Source organism: Colletotrichum truncatum (assembly GCF_014235925.2).
Source record: "Colletotrichum truncatum strain CMES1059 chromosome Unknown Contig_0005, whole genome shotgun sequence".
Classification (NCBI taxonomy): Eukaryota; Fungi; Ascomycota; class Sordariomycetes; order Glomerellales; family Glomerellaceae; genus Colletotrichum; species Colletotrichum truncatum.
In genome coordinates, this window is record NW_027222402.1 from 4064890 (window position 1) to 4082776 (window position 17887).

The following is a 17887-nucleotide window of genomic DNA, read 5'->3' on the forward strand; positions in this document are numbered from 1 at the left end:
GGAAGCGGGGGAGACTGAATAATTGCTCATTTGGTCGTAAACAGATCATTTGCCGGGCTGGAAAAGTTGAAACCACTGATGTAATGACCGTTATGGCTCCTGTAGAAACCACGGATATCGGCAGAATATTAAGGCTGTAAATATTCACTCCCCTCATCTCAACTAACGAGTGCCCTACTAGTACACACCATCAAGCTAGGGAATATTGCTCAAAGCATAGGCCCTTATCATCCGAACTTGACGCTAAAACTTACTTTGGCATGATGAACGCCATCTTTTCCCCTTGGTCAGTTACATCTAGTGTGTCAGGTTATACTTTTTTGCAGGGGAACTTGCCATGATTGCAGAATCATATTGTTTGCTATTTTAGGGATTTCGGTATGCAGGCGGCCACGTTACCGTCGCCCGCGCCAATTGGTAACGAACAAGTCACATCACTCCACTTTCTGGGCTCAACAGTCTTTAGTAACGAGATACATACTACGGTTGCAACACGGAAGAATGGATTTATATTGATTCTAATGAATACATTCTCATCGTGAGTTTGCGTTGCAAAAGAACAGCCAAGCAAGGCAAGAGGAGTAAGCCGTTCTTGAGATCCAGCAGGCCTTGGCTGGCACTATTCTCAACCCTGATTGTCCTATTTAGCATATGTGTAGTGCAGAGGAACCTTTGATATCTCCTTGTTGGCTCAGGGAGGGCTGTTGACTGTGATCGAGGCGGAACCGCTGCTGAAGTATCCCTCGGTGGCCACAATCATATAGTTATGGGTTCCAAGAGTGAGGCCGACCTGTGCCCAAGCCGCAAAGTGGTTGCCAGTAGTCACAGTACCCCCGGTGCGCTTCTGAGTTCGCTAGTAGAGACACTTAGTTCATGTTATAAAAGTGATGCAGGAGGACTCGAGCTTACAATGGACCAGAACTGTCTGAAGGTGGCAGTGCCTTCGATGCTAGGTTGATTGTAGCGCGTGCTCACATAGATGTCGTAAGTTCCGCCGTCGCTGGTAACAGAACCCTTCCTCTCGGCCTGAGAAGCAGGGTTGTAGGTGCCGTAGTTTTCAACGATGTAGTACTCAATCAATGGGTTCTTGGTCCAACCGTAGACAGCAAGATACTATAAGCTCTGGTCAATCGGATTGTCTCAAGTGCCCGATGAAGTCTTTTGCCTTGACGTTGCACTTATACTCAGGAGGCAGAAGAATCTTTTCAATGAGTTAAGAGATGGCTTACGCTGTTTCCGTTGGGGTTGTAGGTACCCGAATATTGGATGGTCCTGCGGAGTCAAAGCATTAGAGATAATCTTCCAGCTTTCATATTTGATAGTCTTACTTGGGACCACCGGGGTTCCAGCCCTTGCCACCTACAAAATTGCCTCCGCCACCGCCCCAGTTCACGCTGTAGGAACCACCAGCGCCGTTGGTGTAGGTGACTTGAGAACCACCGTCAGTCCACCAAGAGTAATAGTACCCGTTGTGGAAGCCTGTCGAGCTCGGAGTTGACTGGCGTTTAGTGAGCTCGGCAGTAGGGCTGGCGAAGACTCCGGCAACAGCAGTGAGAGCGACGAAGAAGTTCGTGAATGAGACCATGGTGAGATCGTTAGTTCAACAGATAGTTCAGAAAGGCTGCTTTGGACGGCACCATATTCATAGATTGTGAAAATTTATTGACATTTTATATCTTCACCTCCTATTACCGACCTCTTGTCCGCGCGGGGTCAGGCTAAAAGCAAGAGGGTTCGTGTTGCCCTTCCATGTTTCCGTTGTGATCTTGTCCAGCATCTCTGGATAAATCCACACTAGCTGCGGTCACGCCTTGTTTGCCGCGCGTCAGTGGCATTTTGGTAAGTCTTACTGGATTCTTGGACATGATTTCTCATGGAAATGCATCTCCGGCTAAATTCAATGTCATGGCTAGATGGCCGCCAGAGTCTGGGGTAGAGGGCTGTTGAACCATTCGGCAATTGTTGACGATGATCGGCATGCCATGCCGCCCCTGCAGCGGCAAAATCCAAAAGTGCCGTTTAACCCGTGAACCAACTTCCGAACCTGGAAAAGCCACAAACCTGGACTAGTGCTCATGGGCATCATTTCGGAGGCAGAGGTGAATACTAGGATTCCAAGCACGAGTGCATCGTACAGAATGAGGGAATGACGTGAAAACTCTTGATACTAAATTAACAATCTCAAACCAAAGTGAACTCTATCGAAAGGCACTGGGCAGTCGAATCAAAACAATCGTGCAAGTTTAGGCAAATTGTAGAGCAACATCAAGGTAATCCTTTCGAAAAGTACCTACAGGTAAAGGTACTGGGCGAATGATCTTCTGTAATTGCTACTGGCTAAACATGATTTAATCTGCGACGCCCTACAACTGGAGCAGTCAACCTGGACATTCTGGGGTCTGCTAGAATGTGCCATTCCATATTATAACAATCCTGGAGAAATTATCGGTGCGCCATAGTGTCTCAGGGTTATTCTTGGTAAGATGCAACCATGTTTGGACCCCACCAACGGCTGTGCCAATTCCGGAAGCTAGGAAAGACGCCAGTTGATTCGGTTACTCAGGTCTGCAAGTCAAATTCAAGCTCCAAAAAGGTTTTTGTGTAGCTCAGTTCGAAGGACTTCGGTATTACCGGCCTGATATAATGGCAACAAAAATGGTCATTTGAAAGCAATATCGCGTTTCTTTCGCCTCGCTGCTGTTTCTGGAGAGAACGAAAAACAAGACGCAAAGGTCACAGCATGTCTGGTTCATCATTGTAATTTTCAAAACTATGCTATTAAGAGGATGAAGCCGAGCTTAGGTTTTGCCAACAATAGAATAGCAAAACCATACAATCGGTGCCATTCCGCAGTCGTTCAGCTGATCTCATCATCTTAAGATAGTACGCGGGTTCCTTATCATACTAGTGCGCGGCAAAAGCTTCCGCGAACTTGATACAGGCACCAGTCAGGCTGTGATTAGGGACAGGGATGTGGAAAGCTCGGTTGTGAAAACCACTGAAAGCTGTGCGTAGTGGTGACACTTGGCTCATGGACATGGCTCTGACTCTGCAGCCGACGATCCGGTTCGACTACGGCCGAGACTCAAAAACAAAAAGATGGTCGTTATGAGCTGTTTAGAGGCCATTAATGTCATCTCGGTATGTCGGCTTGGGGCGATCGTCTTTGGTGAATGGCCGTGGAGCAGAATGAAGGAAAGTCGTTACCAAGAAAGGAAAGCAGTTTTAGATGTATGATTCGTTTATCCGGCCACGCGTTTCTGATATTCTCGTCTCCTAAACACACGCCAATGATCTTCGAGTCATTCAATGACTAATTGGTCCAGGGCGAAGGCAGCTCGGTGGCCGGCGGCTCCGTTACCTACATTTGCGGTAGCTGGTTCGGGCATGCCAAGAGCCGGAGAATAATCGACAGGATCTGGGGAAGCCCATATTTTTGTTCATTCTCGACACAAACAAGCCTCTACATCTAGAACTTGGCGTGTTTGAGGAGCTTCGCTTCCTGATCCTTGGTTCCCAAAACAAGCATGAATGTTCCAATAAGGGCGGTACCAAGCTTAAAAGGCGGTTCCAACAAAATCCCTGTGGATCCCCTTCTGTCGAGAGGGCCGGTCGTCCCTCGAATCACGCGCAGCAAAACTGAAAGGTGGAGGGGGGTTGTGATGTTAGAAAAGGGCTTGAGCGCCCGGGACCGGGGGGAGATTTGGACTGTTCGCCGCCCAATTGCGAAAGATGGCTGCATTAACTTTAAAGCTTGAAACAGCGATGCGGGCAGTTTTTGTGGCAGGATTGGCCTATTAACGTCCCACACCCACTTCTGGGCACCCCCCACATTTGGGCACCCCATTTACACCAAAAACGCCGTTTTTCGAAATTCTATATTAAACTAACTACTATACTTACTAAGAAAAGAAAATATATATAAACTATGTTAAGTATAATTATAGCCATCTAATTTTTTATAAAGGTTTAAATATAATAATAGTTATAATATAGAAGTTTAAAACTAAAAGCTTTAAAATGTTAGTAGATACTAGTAACTTACTAGTATTCCTTAACATTAGAAAAATATATTTTCGCTTATATATACTTATTTAAAAAATCTAGGAAATTAATATTTATACTTATTAAAAGTATATAATTATATCTAAAAGAGATTTAAAAGTATTACTTTAGTAAATATAGTATAATTAAGGGTTAAAATTCTATAATAGAAACTTTTCTTAAGGGAAATTTTAAAATATTATTCTAAGCTTAAAGAATTTTTTACTAAGTATAAGAATATATAAATCTACTATATCTTACTTAAAAATTCTAATCATATTAGTTAAATATCTCTACCTATTTTATATATTAAGATATAGGCTAGGTAAATTAGTATTATAAATGTTAAACCTTGAATTTATAATACTTATTATCAATAATACTAGTATATAGCTACTTAAGTATTATAATTAAGTCTTAATCTATTTAACATATATTTATTCTCTTTAATAAGTAAAGTATTTAGTTTAATATAGAATTTCGAAAAACGGCGTTTTTGGTGTAAATGGGGTGCCCAAATGTGGGGGGTGCCCAGAAGTGGGTGTGGGACGTTAGTCCGACATAACCGAGCTTCGTGTGAGCATCTTGTCCAGGCCCATCCCTGTCCGTATGACATTAAGCCTCGTTTGAGCTAATGATGTGACGGGATGATCAGGCATCTGAACAGGCCCTGGTTGCAGGATGAGGCTCCAGGGCTGTCATCTCGAGTCACAAAAAGTCATCCTTAGTAGGGTTTGTGGTATTGAACAGTGCTGATGCTCAGGTGACGCCGCCATCCGGAGTTTCAGGGTGTGACAGCAATGGCTGTCAAATAAGCAACGGCTTAGTTGATATAAAGGCCGGAGAAGACTGTTGACGTTTGCGGGCCTTTTTTTTCTTTTCATTCCTCCTACGAGCGTCTATCTGGTAATTTCCTTCGTCTTCTAGCCATTACATTCTTTCCGTGCTGTGCGCGGCTCTTTTTGATTGATTTTTCATTCGATTTGACCTGGGGTCAATTTCATCATAGCCTGCTTTCATTAGTCTGTCCAAGTCATCAAATATCAGTCAATATGAAGTTCTCCACTGCTGCTTTCCTTGCCCTAGGCCTTTTGGCTGGCAATGTTGTTTCTGGTATGTCCCAATCAGCAACCCCTTCTCTGGGCGTTTCTTGTTTGTTTCTTGTCGCTAACGATCCGCAATAGCCCCCACCATTCAAGCCAGCGACGTTTCTCTTCCTGTCGAAGTTCGTGCTGAGGATTTCCTGGCCAACGAAGCTAGCCACCTTGAGGCCCGAGGAAAGAAGAAGAAGAATAAGAAGGCAAAGGCAGCTGGTGCTCAAGCGCAGGGGGCCGCTGCGAATGCTGCTGCTACGAAGAAGAAAAACAATGGAGCTGCCAATGCAAAGAAGAACAAGAACAATAACGCGGCCGCCGAAAAGAACAACAATGATGCTGCGAAAAAGAACAACAATAACAATAACGCCGCGAAAAAGAACAATAACGATGCGAAGAAGAACAACAACAATAACAACAATAACAACAACGCCGATAACAACAATGCTAATGCTGGAAAGGGCAAGGGCAAGTCTCAGGCAGAGTTCTCGGGTCTGGCATGCACAGATGGCAAAGGTGCTGGCTCTTGCAATGCCAACGGCCAGTGTGCTGTCAATGGCAAGACCACTGCTATCGCTGGCCAGTGTGGTGTTGCGGCGAAGAAGGCTAACAAGCGATTCGTCTCCGATATTGCTCATCTGATCTAGTGAGCCTCTTCTTGTTGTTCGTTGTTTGTTGGGTTGGGGGCACTGGAACGGAGGTGTACTTAGTGGATATGACCTCATGAATAAAGGCTTGTGGCCTCATGGTAGGCCAGACATGAAATGTGTAATGAATTTTTGGACATGAACCCCCTACATACATTCGGCGATCTCTTTCATCACTGACATATCAACGTGCGTTCAATAAGCACCATCCACACCTTCACTTTACAAGCTGTTTGTGGAAACCATTTGTCGTTGTCCCAATCGGTGGGTTGCAAATTGACACTCGACAAGGCGATTTGCAGAAATCGATTTCGATAGCACAATTTTACACAGTCTTGTTCATACCAAGTCTCTTAATCTAATCCAACCCGCACACATGTATGACCAGCCTCCACGTTCTTCCAATCTCTATGGCGATAGGGCCTAAACGTTCCATCGGGAACTATTCGCAAGTGGTTGCGGACGAAGTCCTTGGCAACGTGAATGCTCCAGTTATGGCGCGACAGCGAATCGAATCTGTCTTCGCAACGTGGACAATTGCGGTAGACGTGCTGCAAGCCAATGATTTTCTCGTCCAGCATCTTCTGCCAAAACGCAACGTCTCGTCTTTCAAGGGCGCGTTGGTAATCTTGGGATGTATCTGCACCACCAAACGGCCGCGAGAGACCAGAAGTTCCGGGTTCACTTCTGCTTGTAATGACTGTGCCAATGATGAGTAGCCAGTGTATGTCATAGCACTCGAATCCTCCCTCGACTAAAAGGCGAGCAGCGACAGCTTGCCAGTTTTTCGCCGCAGCTATCATGGGCATCAAATCTCTCAGCTGGGTCGAGCTCGATGTGTCGCAAGGGCATGCAGCAAGTTGGGGCTTCAGACCGTGTGGGCTGGCGCCTGCGGAAAGAAGGGAGCGAATTTCCGCCTCGTCTCCTCGCTCGGCTGCAATCTCAATAGGCGATTTTCCTCCCACGTGGCTCATCTTCTCTGAGGACCATGGCGAACCCCACAACCTTTCCCACAGACGAAGATGGCGAGCCTGTGATTGGGCAAGAGGAGACTCCAAAAGAAGTCCAAATATCTCCACGTGTCGATGAACCATAGCCTCTTCTAAACCATATTCTAACATGTTCAGTCGGGGTCTGAAATACATCCACCGCGGACCGGGTAGTTCGAGCTCTGCTGAAGGCGGTGCCTTATTGAGGACTAGCCGAACCGCCTGTGGCTGGAGAGAACAGATTGCCCTCATTAGTAACTGGAAGAAGTGTGTTGGCAGTAACTCCTCGGTATCGGAACTCTCCAAAAGATCTGTGAGCGTCTCTATGTCTTTGCATTCGACAGCAAGCCGGTAGAAGTACTGGTCGTAATATCGTTTTCTTTTTGTTACCTTTACTCCGACTACCGTGGGTGGCTTCTCGCGCGAGATATCGACCTCGTACTTTATTAAGAAAGCAGCCAAATTTTTATTCCCGCTCCGGATGGCAGCGTCCAGAAGTGAGCCCAAGAGTGGCTTTCTTCTAGCCAGCTTTTGAGGCTTTTCGGCATTGTTTTCAGGAGAGGTGGGAGTAGTAGATCGAAAAGTGGAGAGCGCTTTGGGTCCTTTTGATAAGACTAGAGAGAAGATCATATTATCTACGCCAGGATCCTTGAGATATATCTTGGCTGGAAGAATGAGGCTTTCGAGAGATTCCTGAATAACAGCCTGTTTGTGCGGGAAGAGCATTGACTGCAAGTAAGGCTCAAAAAGTACCCACATTCCGTTTTCGCTTATTGGGGAGTCTGACGATGGCTGAGGACTGATGGCATGTCGACAGATGTCGCGTGTATAACGAAATCTCTGCTTTACGTCCATATCCAGGTCATCCTTTCTTATGGCAGCATCAACAATTGAGTTGATAACAGTAACCAGATTCGCATCCCATGGTAGGTATTCCTGTGGTCGAAATATAATGTATCGAGCGAGAAAGGATGATGCAAATCCTTCGGGGATTGATCTGCAGCTTTGGGAAACCAGAGTCCTTCGGGCATATACACGGAGAATGGCAACTTCCGGGTTCTTACGCATTCTCCGTAACAGTTTAGTAACTGAGATTGCTCGCATTATTTCAGCCTCGAAAATTTCTGATCATTGTTAGTTTTTGCCCATCTTCCATCTTGTTACAAACATCGATATAACGCACTAGAAACTCGCAAAAGTGAAACAGCGTCTCTTAAATTAGTCTCAGAGTTCTCGTCGTATTTGACAACCATGGCGAAAATGTGACGTAAACATTCCAGCGGTAGGTCTAGTAATCCGGCTTTATATATCGGTGGTCCGGAACTGTCCAAGAAGGGCAGTTCAGCGATTTCGTTTCGGTTCATGTTGCATTAGTTGCTCAATTTCAGAGACAAGTAGCGACGAGATAGCACAATAACTGAGTGTAAAGTTTAATTAATGGAAAATTGATACTTTCTATCATATTCAACACTGAAAGATCAATCTATTGTGTTCGTACTTATAGCTATTCAATACCTTTGGGTGTAGTCGAGCGTACCAACAGCCCATATCCTCCTATTGGTCAGTCATATCCCTGCACTGAGGCCAATTCATCCCGCGGCACAGCATCGGAATCTGCACAGGGGACCTGGCTAAAATCACAGATTGGAGGTAGGTGACCTTGAACGAGCCCTGAGCCAAGCCAAACATCTTCCGAGGCCATTCAATTACGATCTTGAGTCACTGAGCTGTGACAGGAGACCCTCGTTCCTTGATGACCACACATTTCCCACATTCGGAAGCATTCGAAGCGTGTCGAGATTGTGGTTGCCTGTCTCAATTACAACACCGGAGAGAATTACATGATCGAAACGTTTGACGATTGTCGTCTTTCCGTCAGCAGTTAATTTGCTGATCAATTCTTCTCTGTCTTCATCCTGGAACGTGATCGTTAGGCGACGGCGAATGGCGGTCATACGGGCATGGATAAATCTACCTTGCTGCTGCCAAACTCGACGATGAACTTCTCACCCATGACGCCTATTGTGAATTGTGCGAGCAATGCGAAAATGAAAAGCTGCATTGGTCTCGAGGCTGGTACTCACGGCCCAATACGATAATCAGGGGTCGCATGTATGGTGTTCTGATGAAGTTGCGTGTTTTTTGGGGGCAGCGGAGGGATTACGTATTAACACGTGCGGTACATTCATCACCTGCCTAACTGGGATTGCAGTTAAACACAGTTACGGATAATGTAGACTTGTCTAAATGGCAATAAGTCTAGCAAATTCGCACTCATCAAGACAGGTTTTTCTTCATTTGTTGCCAAGAAGAGCTTAGGAATACACATGAATCAGTAGGTGCCTATTAACTGTGAATAACGTTGCAATGACAAGCCTATGATGGCACATTAACTTTCCTCGATTCTGCCATCCCTACTGCGTACCTTTCGTTCGTCTTATATTGTCAGATGATGAAAAAGTATCGTAAATTTGGGCTGCTTAGAGTTTTAGCAGCTTACGGACGCCAAAAATTAGAATTACTTGCACAAGCAGATTCCATCTTGCCAGCAAATGCGAGCTCTCCCGCATCTACTGAGTCATTTATGAGCAGATAGGCCTACCAAGCGCCGTTTAATTGACTAAGCGCAAATCCCCCGTTCGCTTTATTCCTGTTTAAAGCTAGTTAAGCTTAAAGGATGGAATGCATGCACCGTTAATCCTAATTGATGTAGGGACCGTTTTATCTTGCAGTTTTTAACCTAAAGCCAGTGTAAACACCAAATAGCAACTTTCATCTGCAGCGATGCAGTACTGGTGCTACCTCACCCTGGGAGATATACCTAAGAGTTGCTCGCGCAGCAATCAATGACCAATTCTAAAATTTTCGGAACGGTACAACTTTTTGTACTGTAGGCCAGTCTGGGTTAATATTCCGCGCCGACAGTAGCGCCACGTCATAAGTGGACATTATTACTCGAAAGGCGCGAAAGACATTGCCGCACGAAAAACCTCACCCGTGCGTCGTGAAAGTCTTCAGAGCGTAGCAAAGCAGATTTGTAAGCCTCGATTACTTATACAGGCTCTGTCCCTATCACGCATCGTCGAAAGTATCCCCTCCACTTTTTACCCATAGTCAATCGCCCATCATGTTTTACAGCGAGGAGCAGCTCGACCAGTACTTCAATCACATCAACTACCCTCGCGAGAAGCATGCGTCGGATGCGCTGCAGCTGCTCACAGAGCTCCAAGCTCATCATCTCGCGAGAGTTCCCTTTGAGAGCTTGACATTGCACTACTCGAAACACCGACAGATCTCGCTGGATCTGCAAGACCTCTTCCGCAAGGTTGTGATCGAGAGCCATGGCGGCTACTGCATGGAGATGAACGCGTTGTTCGGCGCTGTCCTGAAGAGTCTCGGTTACACCGTCCTCAGCGTTGGCGGGCGAATTAAAGGAGACGAGCGCTTTGGAGGATGGTACGTTCAGGCGGTCCTGATTCTCGAATGATCACTCATACTTTGCAGGTCACATATGCTCAACCTCATCACTATTGAAGGACAGCGCTACATGGTAGACGTTGGCTTCGGTAAAGGCGCAGCTATGATTCCGGTGCTGATGAAGAAGAGTGGCGGTCATGAGTTTACCACCATCGCCCCTCTGCGAGGCAAGCTGGTCTATGAGCAATTAGATCAGCACACGGATCCCAACCAGCGGATGTGGGTGTATTATTCCACTGATAGCGCCGACGGCCCGTTTAGGCAGCGGAATTGCTTTACTGAGCTAGAGTTCTTCCCAGAGGACTTTGAGGTCATGAACTTGGCTACTATGAGCAGACCGACGAGCTACTTTGTCAAGACGGTTTTGGCAATGAGGACGATTCTGGACCCTGAGACGCGGAAAGCGATTGGAACGATTGTTCTGCACAAGGATGAAGTCAAGCGCAAGATTGGCGACCAACTCGAACTTCTCGAGACGCTAAAGAACGAGGCGGAGCGTGTGGCAGCTCTGGATAAATATTTCTACGTCAAGCTTAGACCGGAGGAGCAGAAAGCCATCAAGGGACTTCCGACCGAGTTGGTGGGAAATTGAGGAGATTTATTCACCCCGACTTCGGATATTGAAACGATTATCCTGATGCAAATTAACACACATAGCGACGGACACATCTTGGCACCAGCCACACGGGCTGAAAAGTCAATTAACGCTCTACTTCGCATGGACGGTCTCACTATGAGTGCCTTCATCAGCTTCACCCTCCTTCTCCTGGAGCCTGTTCTCCAGGTCCTCTGCACCGTGCCTCCTGCTCGTCTTGCCTGCAATAAACCAACTATCGCTGCTGAAAAGCTCGTTCATCTCCTCCAAAGGTCGGCGGGCGGTTTCGGGGAGGAAGGCCCAGAAGAACACCGCATTAGTGATGTTACACACGACGAACAAGATGTAAAAGCGATAGCCCACAGAGTCCATGGCTTCGGGAGTGACTTGACCCTGTGATGTGTTAGAAAGTTTGATACACAGAGCATGAAGACTTCAACTTACAATCATGGTGTTGAATGCAAACGATACCATAGTTGTGATACTGACGCCCTTGGCACGAGTTCTTGTATCAAACACTTCTGCACAGATGATCCATGACAAAGGTCCGCAAGTTGAGCTGAAACTAAAGTTGTAGAGCCAAGTAACGACGATGAAACCCCACTGAGCGCTGAGGTTGTTGGACACACCGGGTGGGAACTTGGCCAGCAAGACTGCAGCAATAATGAACGTCACGGAGTTGAAAATGTTGCCCCCGATGAGAGGCCATCGGCGGCCGGTTTTGTCAACCAGAACCATCGCAAAGATTTGGGCAAGAATAGCGAGACCGTTGCTAATTCCTTGGTATTTCAGTGTGTCTTCGGCCGCGATTCCAATTTGTTGAAAGATACGGGGAGAGTAGTACTGCGGGTTGAGTTAGAAAGGAGCCCGTCAATTGCAATCGCGAATGCATACCTGAATTGCTGAAACTCCAGTCATCTGAACTGATGCCTGAACAGCGCAGCAGAGAAACAAGCGTCGAAAGGAACTCTTCGAGCGGAAGAGCTCCATGTAAGACTTCGCCTCATTGTGGTGCTCGTAAGAGATGGCGGCCTTGATTTGTTCGTACTCGGATCTGACGAAAGGGTCCTCGACGTTGTGGTTGGCGTGCAGACGAGCCAGGGTCTTTAGCATTTCTTCATCCCTTCCCTTATCTCCGAGCCATCTACGTGAAGAGTCAGCCTTAGCATCATTTATCATACCTGCGGTGCATATGTACTTACCTAGGGCTTTCCGGGAATAAGAATGTCAACAGAGCCAAAAGCAAGGCAGGGACATTCTGTATGGCCAAGGGAATACGCCACTGAGCGCTCGTGGTGGTGAGGTTGGTATAACAACCCCAGCCAACCCACGTGGCGACGAATGCTCCAATACCGATCATGAGTTGCTGCAAGGCTGTAACCGTTCCACGAATGCTCGGGTGAGCTAACTCTGCCTGGTAGAGAGGGACGATCATGCAGAGTGCTCCCACACCGATTCCGGATATGAATCGACCAGACCACATCATATGGATATCGTTGGCGCCTGTCTGGAGACCTCCACCTAGCAAGAAGAATAGCGCGCCAGTAACGATTGTGCCTCGTCGGCCGATACGGTCTCCGAGAGGACCGGCCGCTCCAGCACTGAAGAAGGCGCCGGCCGTAAACATTGAGACGACCAGTCCTTCGGTCGACGTGCTGGGATCAAAGGCATCTATAAAGGTATTCGATATCACAACCGCCGCAATAACACCGAGATCGTAGCCGAAGAGAAAAGCACCCAACGATGCAAAGACTCCCACCAGCCACTGGTAAACTTTGGGTGAAAGAAGCGCCATTTTTGTATGGAAAAAAAAAAGAAAAAACCCCTTGATATCTCAAGTAGGAGAATTTAACGCTGAGCTCGAGAGCTTGAACTTCGCCTTCTGAATATCTAACATCTTCAAACATTGCCATGGCCTCTTATACTCCAATGTCGATCCGGGGAAGCATAGCAACCATGTGCAGTGGGGCGGTGCTCCATCTCCATAAATTCGGTCGCTTCGGTGAGCCGATATCCCGGAAACGATTCTGGTTCGCGCGGCTCTGGGTACGGGTCTTGGTGCCCTGCTTAGCCCGCAACGGTGACGCAAATAGCCAAGAGCCGCAGACTTCGCTTCTTGGACGGAACCTTGCTAGAGCCAGGCCACCTGACAAATTAGATTATCTTGTTATACAAGCTGGAAGCCAAAATGACTTTCAGCGAGCGACGTGACGTCGATACTTTCCTAACGGGATTCGTTAGCCGGAATGTCACCCGATCTGAGGGCCCCCTGGATGCAAGACGTTGTGGATCAAGCATTCATCAGGAGTTCATCAAGGACAACAGCGCCAATCCGAACGAAGAAAGCTGTGGAGTGATCATGACTTTGCTGAGCTCAGCTTCGGGTTGACATTGGGATTTCTTGCGAGTGGTCATCGAAAGAGTATGCCGTTCATAGACAGGGATCATCAACGCAAGGCGCGTCATTTATTGGAAGCCGGCATCTGAACAACACGGCCGGCATTTCCAGGGTTCCACTTTCACTAGACATCAAATCTGACTCCAAGGTTCGGATCGGGTGCCGACAAACGGCCAGGGATAGCAATAAGGTCTGCATGAAAACATGACTTCGCGTTAGCTTTTGCATCGCCCCCTTCCTCTCCCAAAGCGTACAGAGCCCAGCAGCAAACATGACCATCAGCTTAAGAGATCTTTGCTTGTTTGACAACTTACGCGTTCTCTAGATAGCTTCTATTCAAATACATTTACAATCAATCTTTCCAATATCAGAAACTCCACACTATTGGTCCCAAAACGGCGACAACGCTATACGACAAAGGAGGAAGATTTGAAAAGGCACCACCAGTTGCTGGGAGAGTGACTTTAACAGACCAACTTCAAGACTCATGCTAATCATCATCGTCTAGGCAAAAGACGAAAGGTACGGTGCCCATTCGCTTCATTATCCCATGAGGTCTGCGGAGACCGCAAACGACGAGAAGCCGCATGTTAAACCCAAGATTACGACGGTGCGAATATTGACCAGCATGCCTTGGCAAGCATCAAGAGAAGGAAGAAAAGATCATATAAATCGAGAAGATGCCCAAGAGAATAGTGAAAGCCACTTCTCGTTGGACTCCAGGGACATGGCGTCCGACGCCTGAATCGCAAAGGTGGCAATGAACTCAATCAGATGTTCAAGTGGTCGCTCAACCGTCTACAGAGCCTTTACCCAAATCCGAGTATATAAATACTTTGTGTTATACTAGCACAAGAGTCTTCGACTGCGTTATGTTACATCATTATTGTCCCTTAAACTACACGGTTCACTAATGGGACAAATAGTCGACGAAGGTATTCATTTGCAAGAAGACGTCATCCGAAGCCAAACTCCATCAACAAACGACGCTCAACCCCATGGCCTCCGTCAAATGTTTCATTCCGCTCTGCCATCCGAACAAATTGCCAAAATTGATAACCTCGCCTGGAGGCACTTTTGCCTTTCTTTAGTTCTTCAGGTTACCCTATTGAGATCTCTTCTGCGGTAACATGCGGTCTGCATCAATGCTATCTGTATTGACTGCCTGGCCCTTCAAGCCGCCCAGTGCTTCTTTCCAAGACTCTATTGTATCTCGCCAACGGTCTCAGAAACTTCATATGCTCACAAATAATGTCCATCAACTAGATATTGGTAGTCCGACCGCTACGTGTTGAAAGGTCTTCTTGATGTCGCCTCCTGTGCCATAACCAATATGGAGCTCGTTCACTCCCTTGGGGATATCGAATGCTTAATTTTCGGGTCAATCTGTCACATCAATGGCAGCAATCCTCGCGATGCCTGTCTTATTGCAAAGCGGGTTATTGGGTTGGCTCAACTCCTTGTCCTGCATCGTGATTATCGCCCGAACTTCATCATTCTCGATATGGAGATGGAAGCATCATGTGGAATAGTATAGCTGCCAATGAGAGATACATGGCACTCATGCCTGGCCTGACTGCCACTACAGGTATACACAAGGCCTCTGCAGCTGTGGCTCTCACGCCTGAGAAATGCCCGAACGAGTAATTCGAGCCCATTCATTCCGAGGTGACAGGCTGCAAACCTGCCAGGAACGATGTATGTACCACTTAGCTTCTGTTGCAGGAGTATTGATTTCTCAGCGTTACGTCCTGTTTGGCTCTTCGGAATGCCCATACTGAGCTATGCCGTTGCAGCCCTTGGAAGCCAGAAGGCTTATAAGCCCATCAACGGCTAAGCGATCGGTTCATGGTCGAACAAGACATTCATACGAAGCCATCGCTGCCGCCAGTAGAAACATACACGCTGTTTCGACCGCAGATTAGGGGTAATCTGGAGATAATCACTTGAGTTACTCTCCTACTAAATATTCCCTTCTACGTCGATGTGACAATTACTTTCCATGGCGTTTTCACCAAAGAAGTATACGGCTTGGCGTAAATTCACACATCAACCACGGCGAGCCATGATTCGGAAACATCGAATATCTAGATGGGGATATAAGATAATTAGCTATTATTGATTATGTCCAGAATCAATTCTATGGAGTTCTAACACCAGCTCATACAATCTCATGACAGGCTCTCAAGCCTTTCAGGAGGCTATCTCTGAATCAAAAGCTGCACCAACGTCCGGAGCTCGTACGCTACCAGGTAGATGTGATATTATACTCGAGCTGTTCTTTGGATCAGAGAAGGGACGAAGGGACGTTGTGGGGGCCAAGACAACATTCCATGGATTCTATTTCTAGTAACTCGGGTTCAGAATCTCTTACTTTGATCCGCATTATGCCGTAAAATTATATCAGATTCAAGAGGCGGAACACAACCTGCGAAGCCAAGAGAAACAGGAATCCGACGTTCCAAACAAGGGCGCCAACATCTTGAACCTCAGGTCCAATACCTCTTGAGGGGTGACAAAGTCTCGTGTGTTGGTGATTACAACCCAGTCAATACCATTCGGTTCTGACGCGACAAAGGCTCTCGCTCCTGGCAGCGTTCCTTGGCGTTTCCCTACTGCCCGCCCTCCAGTACCCCAAACGGCATGGCTGCCAATGAACTTCGCGATGCTGCTCGCACTCGCTGCGAGCGAAAATGTTCCGTCACACTCCTCCTTGATGGCGCCGTCGCCGCCGAAAACCATGGACACATTCTGAGACGACTTTGGGTTTAGGCCGGAGAGTCCTGTAAGTTGAGTGTCTTGAGTGATGCGATCACCAACATGCTTCTTCGCGTCCGTCTCATAGACGCGAATGTCCAGCCCCCCAAAGATGTTCTCCTTCAAAAACTCAAAGTACGGCTTTTCGGTGATGTTACTCACAACATAACTTAAGAGCATGAAGCCGTAGTTAGTATAAGAGAACCTCTCTCCAGGATTAAAGTCGAGCTCTTTCGTAAGTTGGTACTCTATCATGTCGCGGAGGTTTGCAGGACGCTCGCCGTTATACAACAATTCAGAAGCATTTCGAAATAGGAAGCCAGTATCACCAGATATGTCACGATCAGAGCCCGTGGAATGCGTGAGAAGATGGTTGATTGTAATGTCGAGGGCTCGGGGATCTTTAGGCTGGTTATAACCTAGGAGAGGGAGGACGCGTGTCGAGTAGTCCAGTTTCCCAGCCTGGATCAGGTTGTAAGCAGCAGCATGGGCAAACATTTTACTGATACTAGCCATGAGGAAAACATCATCCGGCTGGACAATGGCACGATTACTCTCTGCCCACGTATAGCCACGCTCTGTGATGATCTCGCCCTCGATGGCGGCGGCAACTTGGGCCTGGCGTACACCATTCTTTTGCATCCAGCCCTTCATAATAGAGTCTAGCTTCTCAGTGGTCTTCGGCTCGAGGCCTCCGTTGCCGGTCACGGTCCATTTACGGGCCTCAGGGATGTCGTTTTCGGCAAAGATGACTGAAAACTTGACGTCGTTTCCAGCCCCTCCCCCCTCGAGATGAATCGGGTAAAGACGACCTTGGCTTTTTTGTGATTCAATCTCGGCAGCTAGTTGTTTTGCATCCAGATTGGTTTTTGCTACCCACTCGCCCACCGAGTCGCCTCTAAAATGAGGGGCAATGACATGGTCATCGGATACGAAAAGGTGCGCCGGCCGCCAGAAGGTCTTGGTCAGCTCAGAGTCGTAGATGTCGGTAAACCCTGACGGCCCATTTGTGACATAGAAGATGGACTCCATCTCATTGCCGATGTTCTCGTGAACAATAACGCAGTAGCGGCGATCCGTGGGCGTACCATAGGTGCTGAGATCCTTAAGGATCATTCGAAGGTTGCGTCCTGTATGAAAGGCTTCTGGATCTGTCAAGTCACAGCTTTGCCTCCATCTGCCGACATTCGTCTTCTCCATTACTCCAGCATAGACGGCGCTCTCAGCAGGCCCAGTGACGGAAATATGTGTCGAGACATAGCCTCTATATCGCCATGCCTCCATCCATCTACTGTACGTTATTGCGTCCGCGCCAAAAATTGTAATGAATGGGCTACCCTCCCGCTTTACCCAGACTGTGGCATATCTGTGGTGGGGAGGGGTTCCGTAAGAACTGAGTGAGATTATGCGGTAGCCAGACTTCTTGAGTTCTTCCACCTTTATTTCGTTTGCAGGGCCATCGAGATCGAAGTAGGTTTGTACATCAGCCGGTTGTGCAGCAAGCTGTCGTGCCTCAGGGGCTGCGAGAGAGGAGGCGCATAGTAAGCATAAGCTCAATAGGCTGAGAACTGAATGAAAGTGCATCATAACGAGAGACAGCAGCCCAAAGGCTAGCAAAGTTTGTGTACGCAAATGGCTTGGGACGAGCGGTGTGGCCTACTGCAAAGCTATGGACTGGCACTTGTTCCATTTTTAATGAAGCTGTTTTTTAGCACTTAGAGAGTCTAGGTGTCTACTTCTCGATGAACTGAAAATGCCTACAGAGTCTGAAAATAGTTCTCGCAGTTGCACAAAAATGAAGCATTACACTTCATTAAACTTAAATATCACGTTGCACTGCCAATGACGTGCGGAGTTGAGAGAAGGCCTGTTAACGGGATTGAAGA

General features: G+C 47.3%; 7 protein-coding genes across 7 annotated transcripts; 2 read left to right on the plus strand and 5 right to left on the minus strand.

Annotated features, from left to right (window-relative positions):
* Positions 1-691: 691 nt before the first annotated feature.
* CTRU02_209176 (endo-beta-xylanase) lies at positions 692-1585 on the minus strand (the record flags this gene model as incomplete). Its single annotated transcript, XM_036732750.1, has 4 exons — positions 692-853; positions 910-1113; positions 1230-1272; positions 1329-1585. The coding sequence occupies 4 exons, from the start codon at positions 1583-1585 to the stop codon at positions 692-694; spliced, it is 666 nt and encodes a 221-aa protein (XP_036575493.1).
* Positions 1586-5096: 3511 nt separating this feature from the next.
* Positions 5097-5785, plus strand: CTRU02_209177 (uncharacterized protein; the record flags this gene model as incomplete). The annotated part of the gene is made up of 2 exons (XM_070205218.1): positions 5097-5157; positions 5229-5785. 2 exons carry the CDS (start codon positions 5097-5099, stop codon positions 5783-5785), a joined length of 618 nt encoding a protein of 205 aa, XP_070061293.1.
* Positions 5786-6138: 353 nt separating this feature from the next.
* Positions 6139-8138, minus strand: CTRU02_209178 (uncharacterized protein; the record flags this gene model as incomplete). The annotated part of the gene is made up of 3 exons (XM_036732748.1): positions 6139-6972; positions 7021-7898; positions 7958-8138. 3 exons carry the CDS (start codon positions 8136-8138, stop codon positions 6139-6141), a joined length of 1893 nt encoding a protein of 630 aa, XP_036575491.1.
* Positions 8139-8480: 342 nt separating this feature from the next.
* CTRU02_209179 (serine endopeptidase) lies at positions 8481-8836 on the minus strand (the record flags this gene model as incomplete). Its single annotated transcript, XM_036732747.1, has 2 exons — positions 8481-8690; positions 8750-8836. 2 exons carry the CDS (start codon positions 8834-8836, stop codon positions 8481-8483), a joined length of 297 nt encoding a protein of 98 aa, XP_036575490.1.
* Positions 8837-9901: 1065 nt separating this feature from the next.
* Positions 9902-10843, plus strand: CTRU02_209180 (arylamine n-acetyltransferase 1; the record flags this gene model as incomplete). Its single annotated transcript, XM_036732746.1, has 2 exons — positions 9902-10230; positions 10279-10843. 2 exons carry the CDS (start codon positions 9902-9904, stop codon positions 10841-10843), a joined length of 894 nt encoding a protein of 297 aa, XP_036575489.1.
* A 117-nt stretch (positions 10844-10960) lies between these two features.
* CTRU02_209181 (MFS sugar transporter) lies at positions 10961-12641 on the minus strand (the record flags this gene model as incomplete). Its single annotated transcript, XM_036732745.1, has 4 exons — positions 10961-11239; positions 11291-11689; positions 11741-11990; positions 12049-12641. 4 exons carry the CDS (start codon positions 12639-12641, stop codon positions 10961-10963), a joined length of 1521 nt encoding a protein of 506 aa, XP_036575488.1.
* A 3012-nt stretch (positions 12642-15653) lies between these two features.
* On the minus strand, positions 15654-17585 carry CTRU02_209182 (beta-lactamase; the record flags this gene model as incomplete). Its single annotated transcript, XM_036732744.1, has 1 exon — positions 15654-17585. One exon carries the CDS (start codon positions 17583-17585, stop codon positions 15654-15656), a length of 1932 nt encoding a protein of 643 aa, XP_036575487.1.
* Between the last annotated feature and the right edge of the window lie 302 nt (positions 17586-17887).